Source organism: Bombina bombina, chromosome 2 (genome assembly GCF_027579735.1).
Source record: "Bombina bombina isolate aBomBom1 chromosome 2, aBomBom1.pri, whole genome shotgun sequence".
In the NCBI taxonomy this organism is placed as follows: Eukaryota; Metazoa; Chordata; class Amphibia; order Anura; family Bombinatoridae; genus Bombina; species Bombina bombina.
In genome coordinates this window covers 552,359,856-552,375,555 of record NC_069500.1, presented here as the reverse complement: position 1 = coordinate 552,375,555, position 15,700 = coordinate 552,359,856, and the positions used below count along the sequence as shown (strand labels likewise).

The window sequence follows — 15,700 nt, the reverse complement described above, 5'->3', positions numbered from 1 at the left end:
ATACTTCGTACAGGCGGTTAGTATTATTTTTTTTAATACTTATTGCGGGGGGCATTTAAAAAAATACTTATTGCACGCGGTTAGGTGTTTTTTACATACTTATTGCAGGCAGTTTATTTATTTTTTTTGGATTGCTCCATTTGCCTTCGCTGCATCCCGGTGGATTCCGAAAATGGCAGGGTGGATTCTTTCACCACCCTCATCCTGCCATTTTCGGAAACCACCGGGATGCAGCGAAGGCAAATGGAGCATTACAAACAAACAAAAACTGCTTAACTCTTGCTTAAAGGGACACTCAGGTTAAATTAAATTTTCATGATTCAGATACAGCATGTAATATTAAACAACTTTCCAATTTACTTCCATTAAAAAAAAAATGTGCACAGTCTTTTATATTTACAATTTTTGAGTCACCAGATCCTACTGAGCATGTGCAAGAATTCACAGACTATACGTATATGCATTTGTGATTGGGTGATTGCTATCACATGGTACAAGGGGAGTGGAAATATACATAACTTTGAAATTTGTTATAAAAAAATCTACTACTCATTTGAAGTTCAGACTAAGCGCTATTACATTGTCTTGTTATCTTGCATTTGTTGGTTATGTAAATCTAATGTGTTGACTGGTCCTTTAAACAGTCAATATCACTAAACCCAGAGGGCTCCCATTCTACTCTAGAAAAGGAGGAGCCACTCAATAGTGGCATTTATGTATACTCCAGTCACTAACTGTTTCCTAATCTGGAAGGGCATAGGAGTGTTCTAACTGCAGTAGTTCTTAAAAAATATGTATATCTGAACATCTATGTAGATATAGAGGACAGGCACTTGGAAGTTATGCTCAAGGATGAGAAGGAAAAACAGGGTTGACCTTTAGAGTCCTATTTATCAAATGTCTGTTGGACCTGATCTGACAGTGTGGATCAGGTCCGACAGACATCGCTGAATGCGGAGAGCAATACGCTCTCCGTATTCAGCATTGCAGCAGCAGCTCTTGTGAGCTGCTGGTGCAACGCCGCCCCCTGCAGACTCGCGGCTAATCGGCTGCCAACAGGGGTCTGTCAATCAACTCGATTGTACTCGATTGGGTTGAATTGTGGCGATCTCTGTCCGCCTGCTCAGAGCAGGTGGACAGGGTTATGGAGTAGCGGTCTTTAGACCGCTGTTCCATAACTTGTGTTTCTGGCGAGTCTGAAGACTCGCCAGAAACACGGGCCCTCAAGCTCCATTCAGAGCTTGATAAATAGACTTGTATTAAGTGCTTTTGTCATAAAATAAGTCTTGCCCTGTTTTTGAACACATTGATAGAGATAGATACTTATGAATAAATGCACAAAATAATAAATAATCATTCAAAATCTTTTTGACAAAAGCTTGGTTTATTCATTATATAATATAGATATAAATATACAGATCAACATATGATACCTGCCACTCAAAGGACAAAGTATCCTAATTTAACAGTAAAACAAATCATTGTAATAAAGATGTATTCTATGAATTAAATTTGAGTTTAATAATTTCTATGTTTTTTGGCACCACAGGCCAACATAGCTAAATCCTTTGATACACTATAATCACATGCGCCAACCATCTAATTAAATGACCGATTTACCTTCAAACATATTTTGACAAACGATTTAAAGCACTTAACTTATTTCTTTCCCCAGTGTGCAATATTCTTTCTGTCATTTATTCTACATTGAAATCATTAGTACTTCTTGATAAATTAGTTACCTTTTACTAAAAAAGAATGTTGATAAAACATGCATATGCCAAATTGCAATATAATCAGTAAGAGCATTATTCAAATTAAGTGCCTCATCAATGGATTTGTGTATCTTCACAGAACACTTCCCAAAGTAGTTATCATCACTTTATTATTAACAGCAAGATATGTAATGAGAGATTATAATGGGAAAAAAATGGAAAATTTATTTTCAAAATTTAATGGTTCATTTTTATAACTCAGAAAAAAGTTTATGTACACTTAAAAGGACATTCTAAAGTGAAAATTATATTATTTAATTTGTTATAGTATGTAATTTTTGCATTACAGACCATAGCTTATTTTTACCTAGATTACTAGTAGAGCGCAAATTTGCGCTTTCGCAAGTCTGATATTTGCACTCCACTCAGTAATGCCAGCACATGTAAATGTGCACTGGTATTACAAGTTAGGTGCAATGCTAATGTGACCTCATGTTCGCTTTGCCTTGAAGACTTGCGGTCACAAGAGGGTGCTAAATAGGCTCCAATGGGATACTTTTTCTCATGCCGTGAGCCATGGCAAAGCAGGGGGTGATTTGCGCATTGGTGGGCAGCAAATTAAAAATATATATGTATATAAGTATATACATATATATTTAAGTGTTTATATGTGTATATGTATATAAGTATATACATATATATTTACAGTTAAAACACAGTCCCCCTTCATCTCAATGTAAAGGCACTTTCAGTTCCATTTTTTTTTTCAATCACCCCACATACTCTCACTTTAACCCCTTAAAATTGCTTTGTGCAGTTTTTTTTATTAAAAAAATAAAGATGCTAATATTTTTTTTTTCATTTTAACTACTGTACACTTTATTTTGGGGGCAATTGGGGTACATTTTTAAATTTGACCTCTGGTTAATTGCAGTAAGTTCAAAGTGCTCCTGCAAACTCGTGGGAGCACTAACCAGCCACTTGTAATGGCGAATTTCCCTCTTTACGGGTGCACGTTAAAATAGCGCTCCACTTGTAATCTAGCCCAATGTGTTTAACCCCTGCAAAAGGGTTAAACACTCAGTCCTGCGCCGAAGTAAGAACCATTGCAGCCCCGAGTAGGATACAGCTGGTGATTGGCAGCTGCGTGTAACTTCCACTCCTGATTACCTCACCAGCTGTTTTCTGTTCGGAAGCTGCAATGCTTTTGACTCTCAAACAGGTGTTTTTAACATCTTATGTTAGGCTAAGATCAGCAATTTAAAAAATTACAAAGATTTAATTGCTCAGGACATGCCATTTCTTTATTAGAATGTCTCTTGATTATGTGAGTCCTCCAAGACAGTGGTTCTTAACCTATGTTGCTATGTGACATGGACATAAATAAAATATGCTTATGACACACCAACAGCTCCATTTATCTAATACAGGGCTATAGCACCAATCATGGGATGAAATTCTCCAGCTTCCTGAGCTTCACCAGCCTCTCCATTTTCACAAGTTTCTGTGTTATTGTACACAGCGTATTCACTAAAGAATTAAGAGAGGAGTGAGCTTTAGTGAACCTGAAGCTAGTGAGGAGAAGCTGTCAGGAGCTGCTGAGAGTCTAAATACAACTTAGTGAGTTTTTCAGACTGAACTCACATACTGTACAATACAGGGGTACAAACAGGCTAGTGTTATCTTTTGAATGGAGGAGTCAGGAGTCAAATTCTTCTTGTACTACAGCTGAAGTTGAACAAGTTTCCCTTCGATTTCAATGTTTGGTTTCATGAATATCTCTCTCTCTCTCTCTCTCTCTCTCTCTCTCTCTCTTTCTCTCTCTCTCTCTCTCTCTCTCTCTCTCTCTCTCTCTCTCTCTCTCTCTCTCTCTCTCTCTCTCTCTCTCTCTCTCTCTCTCTCTCTCTCTCTATATATATATATATATATATATATATATATATATATATATATATATATATATATATATATATATATATATATGTGTGTGTGTGTAACATAACTAAACCCATTTGCTGAATGTGACTAATAGCAACCATGGTATTTTTGACAACATCCATCTAATGACTGCTTGGCAATAGAATGGAATGCTATTGTCATTAGTGTTACACATTGTTCTGCATGTCCCTAATTTTACGATCAAAGACAACAGGGTTAGTTTTCGCATACAAACATGTTGTTATATTGTTATGGTGATGTTTGTGCTCAGATATCCTAAGGAAGAAGGACTCCCATGTCCCTGTAGTTTTTTTTTTTTTTGGTTTTAAAAAAAATGAATTTAAAAGATTTCCAGACATCTAATGATAGATTTTATTTTAATAGTTATGAATTCAAAATAACCCTGATACAGAATGAATTATTTTTCAATCCATTTCATTAAACTGAAATAAATCACTGGCAATTTCCAGACATAACATAAACCTATTGATTTTTTTTCTACAAATGTATGAATTTTGTGTCTATATTTTGGAAAATTCCTTATTCTAAGCACTGCATATGTTTTATGTATTAAAGGGACTTTACACTGCTAGTTATAACTACAGTAGCACAGTTACTACTCCTTTTCCTCTTGTGCCCGTAGCTCTTTTTAAAGCTGATTTCATATTTTAACCCTTTACAAGTGCTGGTTATTCAAGCTCTGCATCATCACACTAGGCGCCACCATCTTGGAATTAAAGTATACTCACACACTGTGACAGATGTGATGCACATTCACAGATCAGTGCTATTGTTGTCTGCTTGACAAACTTTATTGTTTTGCTCAGTTTACAGTGCATAATACAGAGCATGAGCTATACATTTTTGCAGTAGGTGCATTGTTCTTAATATTCCTGAGATCTTTTTATATTTGTTATGTAACTTCTAAACTGTATAAAAAAACTGCAAATATGTAAAGTTTCCCTTTTTTTGTTGTTGTGTACGTTAAACCAATTACTGCTGCTACTATTAAAAGTTAGTAACAGCACTAATATGAAAGCACTCTGCTTCTATGACAGGATGCAACAATACGACTGCTACAAAATGGCGGTGCCCAAACTAAAGATGCAGAGCTTTACCAACAGGCTTCTGTAATAAGGTAAAATAAGGTAATGGATTTAAAGGAGGAAAAACACTAGCATGGTGAGTAGTAACTATGTTTAGGGTTGCCAGTTGTTATCCACAAACATACTGGGCAACCTGTGGGTGACTGGATACATGTTGTAGGTGGGGGTCACACAATAACTCCCTCAAAAGGTCTTCCTTAGACCTTTAACCCACCATGTATATTCTTACAACTGAACACTGTCATTTTGTCCACTTTGGCTGCTAGTAGTATACAATTTGTTTTCCTATGTGGCTGCCAATAACACACATACACATTAGTGGTTTGACCCGTTGACAGCCAGGAGTACACATAGAGCAGTTATTTAGCATTGCTGTTATTTAAGAACTGCCAGTAACACAGAAAAAACATAGGGGGCCTTTTAAATGTAGCTGAATTTAAAAGAAAACTGGACATTTAAGTATTTAGTGTATATTTTACTGGACAGCCTGCAAAAATACTGGACTGTCCAGCTGAATACTGGACACCTGGCAAACCTAACTATGTTACTGAATTTGCGACCATGACTTTAATGTCCCTTTAATTTCATTACAAAAGCAATGATCCCTGGTTTTCTAATGAGGGTGCTTGACCCCCAAATGTGTTCCTGGGGGTTCTGTAGACATTGGATTTCTCTGTGCCTTAGGACAGCACAAAATCTAAATACATCTCTTGTTTTAACAAACACATTCTAATTACAGTTTGTTCATGTTATTATGGATTTGGATATATTTTACACAACAATTAAAGCTAAAAAAAAGAGGAACTACAGCTTTACCCCATGCCGTGCATATTTATAACTTACAAAATAGCCTCATACTCACAGTTCTCCTGTGCCAGGCAGTCTGCAGCATAGAATTTGAACAATGAGCTGCAGAAACATTGTCACTAAGGGGCCTAAAGCATCAGTCTTCATTTACTAATATGTTATTCTGGCAGCACGGAATTATTCATGGCAAGAAAAAAAAACTATTTATCAACACACTTTAGACTTGGTTAATTTTGTTGTTAATGACAAAAGGACCTTACGCACATTATAAATATGCATGCTGATGGAGATTTGTATTGTAATGTATTCAGTCCCTAAACCAGGGCCTCTTTATTTGTAATAGCCGGCTGCACTAAAAATCTGATTAATACCAATTAATAAAAAAACACCATCAAAATGCTAACCGATTTGCATTATTCATTTTTCATACTTCGTTCAAAGTCAGTCTGACATGTTAACTTTATTAACATCTTTATGACTACAGCTAAACTTTTTTTTTTCTCTATTAAATATTAATTGATAGGTGATGGCACCGTTTTTCTTAGTGAGGTCAGGTTTAACCCTTTCTGCTGTCAGATAGGGCTTTAACTATTGCATCTGTGAGGTTACAGGTTTATGAAAGGAAAATATTTTTAAAACTATGCTGTTTAATACACTTAAAATTCATACTTCTTTTCCTGATAAAATATTTTTTCTTCTTTTTCAACCAATCAGTGCATGTGTAATCAATATTTTATGTCAGAAAATTAACTTTTTTTTAATTCATGCTACGAGTATAGTAAAATTTGAAATATATTTTTCAGATAATGAATGTGGATTAAAGGGACATGAAACTCACATTTTTTTTCTGTCATGATTTAGAAAGAGCATTTCATTTTAAACAACTTTCTAATTTACTTCTATTATCTAATTTGCTTTATTCTCTTGATATCCTTTTCTGAGCTTAGGCTCAGTAGCTTCTGATTGGTGGCTGCACATAGATGCCTCGTGTGATTGGCTCACCCGTGTGCATTGCTATTTCTTCAACAAAGGATATCTAAAGAATGAAGCAAACTAGATAATATAAGTAAATTGGGATGTTGTTTAAAATTATATTCTCTACCTGATTCGTGAAAGAAACATTGTGGGTTTAGTGTTTCTTTAAATCATTTTTTAGTTATAGTTTTTTTCTGGTTTTGCATTGGACTAGCCATTTATGGCGGGTGGCTGATTATGGTCTGTAAGGCAGCAGTATGTATGTGATGTCACCAGCTTAAGAAATGGGCGTGAGAAAAAAAGCGCCAAAATGTTGCTGTGTTTTGTTTTGCTCTGTATGTCTTGTTTTCTGTTTATATGTTCATATGCTTATGTGTGGAAAAAAAGACTATTTGGAGAAGGCAATTTGGACTGCCATCATTTTTCTTTTGGGACATTTTGCACACAACCAATACATATCTGATACATGAGTAACGCAGTAACACACATTTAGTGTTCAGTGGAAAGCAATAAAAGCACTGGTACCTTCACTCCTTTTGAATAAAGAATAAAACATTATAATAAGCATTTTATAGCTATCAAACATGCTTTTAAATAATGATTAATCTTATTATGGACTTGTATGCACCAATAAATCAATCTTTAGACAGTTAGCAAACATCATTCTTGCATCTCCGTTGTTTAGGCTGCAGTGTTTGCATTGGATTGGAAAGATTCTGTTGGGGAAGCATATAAATATCTTCTTTGTTCTTCTTGGAAAGAATGCAACATCTTGAGCCTGCAGTCCAGCCTCTGCGTCCATTCTTCTCTTAACCTGTGAAAGATATGAGGCACAGCTGTTGTCCACATTCAGTATGCAATAGGTTTAGTGATGAGTGCACTGTGGAGAGGTGAAACAAATTGCTACATAGCATGCGGAGAATAATTATGTTTAATCTGTATGACTAATTAAATAATGTAGGTTTTTAGTGATGCTTCTTTGACAATCATATCTTAAAGGGGCATTGGAGTCAACCTTATTTTTTGCTTCATTTCAAAGATGATATTTCCTGTTCCTGTCAACAACAAAGTTTTCCTTACAGACTCTACTATGATCAGCCCCTCATTTGTGCCTATGAGCTCTCCCGGACACCTTCTGTTCTATCCAGCAAGGCTATTGGTCGATAACGAAAGAGGCGTAAATATTTTACATTTGCATTAACAATTTTTAAAGTTGTTGTGGTTGTAATTAATGTTTTTCGGATTTGTAAGTTCTTCTTGTTTTATTTGCAAGATGTTATGTAAAAGTCAACTATAGATGTTAAATTGTTATGTGGTCCTTAAATGTTAAAACAAATGTGGGATCAAGTATTAAGATGAGGTCTTTCAATATCAAAGAAAAATCTGCATCTAGATACCAAGAGAATGAAGCAAATTTGCTAATAGAAGTGAATTAGAAATTTGATTAAAGTTGTATGCTTTATCTGCATCAAAAAATAGGTTTCTGGTCACTTTAACATAGAACCTACTCATTACAGAGAGTCATACAAGAATTAAAGAGTTTTCTCTTACAGATATATAGAACCTTACTGAATTTAAATTAATGGTAGTAACTAATTAAGACCCATTTCATCAAGAAGAAGAATATTTTATTTTACCAAAGAGTTCATTCTCCATATTACTAACACGACAACAAACAAGCGAGTGTGTAATGCCGCCCCCTTCTCTCATGTTAGAGAAAGACTTGTCAATCACCGGGAGTGAGTGTGTTCATGGTGATTTCAATTCGCCACCTCAGAGAAGGTGGAGATTGGGAGAAGCAGCGGTCTGATGACTGCCACTTTACTTACATTGCTTGAAGCAGGCTTGCATGTGTGAACGGTGTTAACCCTAAAGTCAGCAAAATTAATGGTGAGGTCGCTCTTGCTTCTCCAACTTCCACAATTTCTATGTTGCTGTAAGAGTGAGCTTTAGTGAATCATCTGCATAAAATAACTGTTGAAGCTGGAGATGACAGAGAGACCTGTTAGTGGATTTAGTAAACATTTTGCTTATTCTTGATGAAATAGGATAGATTAATTGGGCACTATATAAATCATGACAAGTATGATAATCTGTGCAGTTTAGAATACAGGATTATATTTACACGTACTTCAAGAAATAATTCTCACCTTCAAGTTTACAAAGAAAATGTTGTTATTTGCATATTATTATTTGGCAGCCTTCTAGGGTATAATTTTCCAACACTTAAAAGCCGTCTCACATTATTTCTGATTCATAGAAGTAATGCAACAAACAAATGTGTAATGTATTTGTATAAATAGAGTTTCCAGTTTTATCATCTATATCATTTTTCAGTCCGCTTTACATGAATGAATAGTAATTAAAATTGCTGTTTTTATGTACGTTTGATTTAAAAACAAACATTTTGAATGTGAAATAAGACTATTTGATTGAAGGGTCCCATGGCACTTCTGCATGTTAGATATTACAAGGATGCTTGTCAGTGGAATTATGTATATGTAAAGCTTGTGGAATCCTCTCATGAGATTGAATATCACACGGCAAGTGTATCATTGTGTTCCACTTATTAGTTCATTATGGAATATGCAAATATGAGAAGCAGCTACAGTCTGTATTCTGGGAATGTCTAGACTCCTGTTTTATTCAAGCTTGTATTATCTTATAATTAATGCTATTGTGTTAAAACAGAGAATTATTGAGAACTATTATAAACCCGTCATGATAAGTAGTCTTCATATATAACCTTTATATTCCTGGTGCATTGCTTTGTTGAATCTTTGCACCATAGCCCCAGACAAGTAAGACTATGCAGTGCACAAGTGAGAAATTAGTCTTTATCATATCTTAATATATTGAGTGAGCTAGTAACATTTTTTCCTGACTTGTAGACTTTTATATCTATCTATATGTGTGTGTATTGTGCAACACATATATACGTGTTTTTGTGTGTATGTATATACAGTATATAAGAATAAATGTTTAAATATATCTATATAGAAAACAGCATCAGTTCTTGCACTCACTACTTTATTCACCATTGCCCAGAAGCACTATGTAGAATTATAAGAACATTGAAAAATAGATACAGGCACCAACAGATCAAATTTATTTATAATCAGATCAAATATAATCAACAATTCAACTCTTTACAAAAAGTTGCTAGGTATATTTAATTTATCCCCTGATGGTGAAGTTTGTCAACATTTTGAAACACATTAGAATTTAGCGATTTTACAATAGCCAAGTGTAAACTCTATTTAACAAATTGCTTAAAAGGCTATTTATATTTTATTTTTAAAGCTTAATAGTATATTTGCCATTGAGACTGAACTAACCGTGGACATTAATGTACTCATGAAAATAATATCTAACTGCACATGGTTGCTGCACATATATGTCTCTTGTCCTCTTCTCCCCTGTCCACCTGGCATCGCAGCTAGCGGGCAGAAATACGCTGCCCACATTAATCATTTCACAAGATGCTGTTAATCTCCCTGTTTTAACAAGTCTGGGGGGTCTGATGACCATGGCTACAGGCTCACTCATTTCCTCCAGTGCTGATCTGTAGTGTAGGGACATTTTTGCAAGTGCCATGTCAGATGTGTATGCCATGGTTGGCGGTGATTCCGTAGGGTGTGAGCTATGGAAGGAGGGGCTATTCTGTCAAGGGCACAGGTTAGAATGGAACTATACAGAGGGCAGGAAAGGGAGGAGATTTCAGGGAGAAGGAGGTTTAGAATGTTAAAGAGTAGATCTGTCTCTATGAGGTGTACATTTCTATGGAGTCTATTTGAAGGGTTAGTTGGTGGGTGTGCGGTTGGTGTAATGATGCTGCATGTCCAGAGTTGGTGGTCAGAGAGTGGGAATATATATATACACACATACACACATATATATTTATATATAAATAAATATATATATATATATATATATATACAGATACACACACATATATTTATATATAAATATAAATACATATATATATATATACAGATATACACACACACACATATATTTATATATATATATATATATATATATATATATATATATATATATATATACAGATACACACACATATATTTATATATAAATATAAATACATATATATATATATATATATATATATACACATATACACACACACATATATATATATATATATATATATATATACACACACATATATTTATATTTAAAAATATGGATATTTGTATATATTTATACATTTATAAGTAGACAAGTTATATTTAAAACTATATCTCCTTTCTGTTATCCTACACATACTGTCTGCCTCACCTATGCTCCGCTCATGATTTTAACAACACCCCCTCCTCTCCCTGCACACAGACTTCTGTAATATTTACTATCCTTTAAACCATTCTGTGTTTCAAGATATAGGACTAGATTACAAATGGATCGCTATTTTAATGTGCGCTCTTAAAGGGGCAAATTGGCCCCTTTACAGACGAAGGTTATTAAATAACCAGCCATTGCACGCGGCTGGTTAACGATCCTGCAAGCTCATGGGAGCATTTTGCGCTTAGCACAATTAAGCAAAGGTCAGGGCTGTATCAGGAATTAATGGTCCCTGCACAAATGAAGTAAAAAAAGAAATTAAAGGTAAAATCCTTTAAAAATTATGAATGATACATATTGCAATGATTTCTGTTAACCCCTTAATGACCAGCGTCGTGCCCTGTACGTCGCTGCAGTCTTGGGCTTCTCTCTGCCGCAATCTCACTCAAAATAGCGAGATTGCGCTATTTGTGCATACCCCACGAGGGGGGCACTGCAGAAATAGATTTGCAGAGTTACCTATGCAGAGAGGGCCACTCTGTGACCCTCTCTGCATCGCACAGCAGTTGTGCCGATCGTTGGTGGGTGGGAGCGTAAGGAGGGAGGTGGGTGGGTGGCTCATTGCTGGAGGGGGCGGGAGGATGTGGGAGGAGGGCGGGACCACTATGCCACGCTACACAGATATGAAAGATAGGAAGGAGGAAGATAGGAAGGAGGGAGGAAGGGCAATAAGAGGGATCATATATGTGATCCATTGTGGGAAAGGGATCTAGGAGGGTGGTAGGGTAATCGAGTGGGGGACAGCTACACTACAGAAAAATAGGGTAATTTTTTTTTTTATTTTTTTTTAAATATGCATAATTTGAGACAAACTGGGTACTGGCAGACAGCTGCCAGTACCTAAGATGGCGGCAAATAGGTAGAGGGGGAGGGTAAGAGAACTGTTTGGGGGGATCAGGGAAGTTGGGGGTTAAAATGGGATCCTACACTGCAAAAAATATTTAAATATATATATATATATATATATATATAGTAAAGCAGTTATGGATCCCACGGACGGACTCCGTGTTGCAGCAAGGACCCAAGAAAAGCAGGCACACAGGTTTTTTCATAAACACTCCGGTTTATTTGCAAAGTTGATTACCAAACGTTTCGGCTCACACACGAGCCTTTGTCAATGGTGTACAAAACCAAATGTGGTTTTGTACACCATTGACAAAGGCTCGTGTGTGAGCCGAAACGTTTGGTAATCAACTTTGCAAATAAACCGGAGTGTTTATGAAAAAACCTGTGTGCCTGCTTTTCTTGGGTCCTTGCTGCAACACGGAGTCCGTCCGTGGGATCCATAACTGCTTTACTGTTTGTTTCTCCATAGTGTGAGCACCAGGTAGCTGACATACTCGTGAGTGCCGTTCACCTCTGCAATTTTGTATATATATATATATATATATATATATATATATATATACAGTATATATATATATATATATATATATATATATATATATATATATATATATATATATATATAAAAGCAGCCTTTTATTTTAGTACTGGCAGACTTTCTGCCAGTACTTAAGATGGGGTGACAATTGTGGGGTGGGGGAGGGAAGAGAGCTGTTTAAGAGGGGTCAGGGAGGGATCAGGGGGGATGTCAGGTGGGAGGCTGATCTCTACACTAAAGCTAAAATTAACCCTACAAGCTACCTAATTAACCTCCTTCACTGCTGGGCATAACACAAGTGTGGTGCAAAGCGGCATTTAGCAGCCTTTTAATTACCAAATAGTAATGCCAAAGCCATATATGTCTGCTATTTCTAAACAAATGGGATCCCAGAGAAGAATTTACAACCATTTGTGCCATGATTGTAAATAATTTCAGTGAGAAACCTAAAATTGTGAAAAAGTTTGCAAATTGTTTTATTTGATCGCATTTGGTGGTGAAATGGTTGCATGAAATATACCAAAATGGGCCTAGATCAATACTTTGGGTTGTCTACTAAAAAAATATATATAGTTTTGATAGTAAAAATTAAAAAGGCTCTATTTCTGTTTAAATGTAGTGATGGTAAAAATGCTAAAAATGCTCTGGTCTTTTGGGGAAGTTTTGTCTGCAGTGCCCGGTCCTTAAGGGGTTAAGTATAACCCACTGCTTAGTGCTTTTTTATTACAACAATGAAACAGACTGTTTTATATGCCTTTAAAGGGACAGTCTAAACCAGAATGTTTATTGTTCAAAAATATAGATAATCCCCTTATTACCCATTCCCCAGTTTTGCATAACCAATACAGTTATATTATTAAACTTTTTACCTCTGTGATTACCTTGTATCTAAGCCTTGGCAGACTACCCCCTTGTTTCAATTCTTTTGACAGACTTGCATTTAAGCCAATCAGTGCTGACTCCTAGGTTACCCCATTTGTGTAAGCACAATGTTATCTATATAGCACACATGATCTAGTGCCATCTAGTTGTAAAAATCTGTCAAAATGCATTCAGATAAGAGGTGGCCTTCAAGGGCTAAGAAATTAGCATATGAGCTTACCTAGGTTTAGCTTTCAGCTAAGAATATCAAGAGAACAAATCAAAATTGATGATAAAAGTAAATTAGAAAGTTGGATAAAATGACATGCCATATCTGAATCATGAAAGTTTATTTTTGACTAGACTGTCCCTTTAAGCACATGCTCTGAATGATAACATCAGAATCCTAAAAATGTGAATTAGTCAGCTAGTGTAAAGAAATGTAACATTTTGTTAGGGACATATTTAAAGGGACAGTAAAGACTTTGAAATATAAAATACTTACTTATGTATAGTAAAACGGTTTTTCATTGTCCTCCCTTTTTCTATAATTTAAGGAGGGAAAGATTTAATTTTACACTTATCATGAAACACTCATGAGGTGTAGTTAATATCTGGTTTCCCAGCAATGCCAGAGTTAACTTGATCTGTTTGTTGCCTAGTAGCCTGCATCGAACTAAAGACCTCCCTCACCTGGGACATCTTAGTACTGTTAGATAAGGAATTCCAAGAAATTGTAATATTTAATAAGGGGGTGGTTTTTGACAAGAAAAAGGAAAATTCAGACATAGCAATAAGGAAAGGAGAATTTAGTCAGAACTTTACTGGGACAACATTTAAACATCTGAAAGATGTGCCCATAAAACTACTGGAAGTGTAGTGATTTGTGCAAAGTGTAGATAATGTGTTTAGTTTATGTCCCATTTTATTTTCAAGAACTGTATTTTTGCATTTAAACTTGATTGTAATTTGGCACTGTGTAACCTGTATTTGTCTTTTGTCATTAAAAATATTAATATTCTAATTATGTCTTTGGGCTCTAATATCTGAATTCACACTCTTTAGAGATAAGGTTAAAGTAATTTTACCTAATTGTTAGTCATGTGAGTTATCGGGTTCCAAAGACACACTTATTCAAAACTCTTGGTGGTGGCAGTAACATTAATATGGGGTGGTGTATGTAGTATTTGGGGTTAATTTGGTGTCCCTTTAGGTCCTTGTAGAGGTATAGGTGTAAGGGAACTGGGAGGCTGAGTGCTATTAACCCCTTCATGCCCATACTCACCACATAGCCACAACGGGGCAAATAACCTTAGCTGCCACACAACTCAAAAAAACTGAAAGATTGCATGGCAGACTTCACAAGCCTAACCATGCCTCATATCTTCCCATAATTTACAGTTTGTCATCTTAACATTTTTGCTGAAGCCAAACAATGAAGACTTTGTTAAAGGGACATGAAACCCCAAATTTTACTTTCATGATTCAGATAGAGAATATAATTGTAAACAACTTTATAATTTACTTCTATTATTTAGTTTGCTTCCTTCTCTTGGCATCCTTTGCTGAAACGTTTATCTAGGTAAGCTCAGGGGCAGCAGAGAAACTGTGATTGTGATTGGCTCACCCATGTGTTCAGTTTGAAACCAGTAGTGCATTGCTGCTCCTTTAACAAATGATACCAAGAGAATGAAACAGATTAGATAATATAAATTAATTAGAAAGTTGTTTAAAATTATATTCTCTATCTGAATCATGAAAGAAAATTTTTGGGTTTCATGTCCCTTTAACACTATGAGAGTGGAAAACTCTTTCATCTTCTGTCTCAAGCTCGGATTACCTCTGCCAAATAAGGAAAATGTTGTAATTGCAAGGTGTCTACTGTCTCTTGCTGGATGCCAATAACAATCAACATAAGATACGTATATGAATTGGACACATTTCTCTTAAACTACTCATCATAGTTTTATATAATTCTATAATCTGTTATTAATGGAGGATAGGCATGTATAAAAGATGAAGTATGTGATCTAAATAACTTCCCCTTTATAAATCTTTGATGCTGAGTAGCAATAATAGTATTAATTCTTATTGAGTAATTGTGAGTTATTGTGAGAAACAAACAATAACTTTTTTTCCTGCTTTCCTAGCTTTCCTATTGAGGATTTTTTTGAGAAAAGCATAATAAAAATGCACACTCAGTAGTTGATATGGCATTTTGCTTACCTGTGAGTTAAATATAAATACAAAATATTTTCATTTCATTGTACAATTATATAAATTCTTATAAAACGGCTAACCATGTAGCTAACTCTGTGCACAGAATTTTTTAGACAAGGCAAGTTCCTGTTCAATGGAGCTTGAAAATAAATTATTAGTACCTAAGGCACAAGGAGATAAAGCAACGTTGCTTAGTCACATGGAGCTGACACAGGAACTGAGCTATGGTCCTTTGGAATAGCCTGGGTTGTAAAATCATATATTCACCAATTGCTTCCCTCCATGTTTTCTACAGGCTGTTAATTTCACCAGAAGCTAAACGCACAGACAGT

The 15,700-nt window shown here is 35.4% G+C and overlaps 1 protein-coding gene across 1 annotated transcript in view; it reads right to left on the bottom strand.

The window, feature by feature from the left end:
* Positions 1 to 1,365: 1,365 nt before the first annotated feature.
* The window catches only part of LOC128647176 (protein FAM240B-like), a 38,128-nt gene continuing 23,793 nt past the window's right edge, over positions 1,366 to 15,700 (bottom strand). Inside the window, exon 3 of the mRNA XM_053699961.1 lies at positions 1,366 to 7,355. Within this exon, the coding sequence (XP_053555936.1) occupies positions 7,223 to 7,355 (133 nt within the window). The 3' untranslated portion in view covers positions 1,366 to 7,222. The remainder of the gene's footprint in view (positions 7,356 to 15,700) is intronic.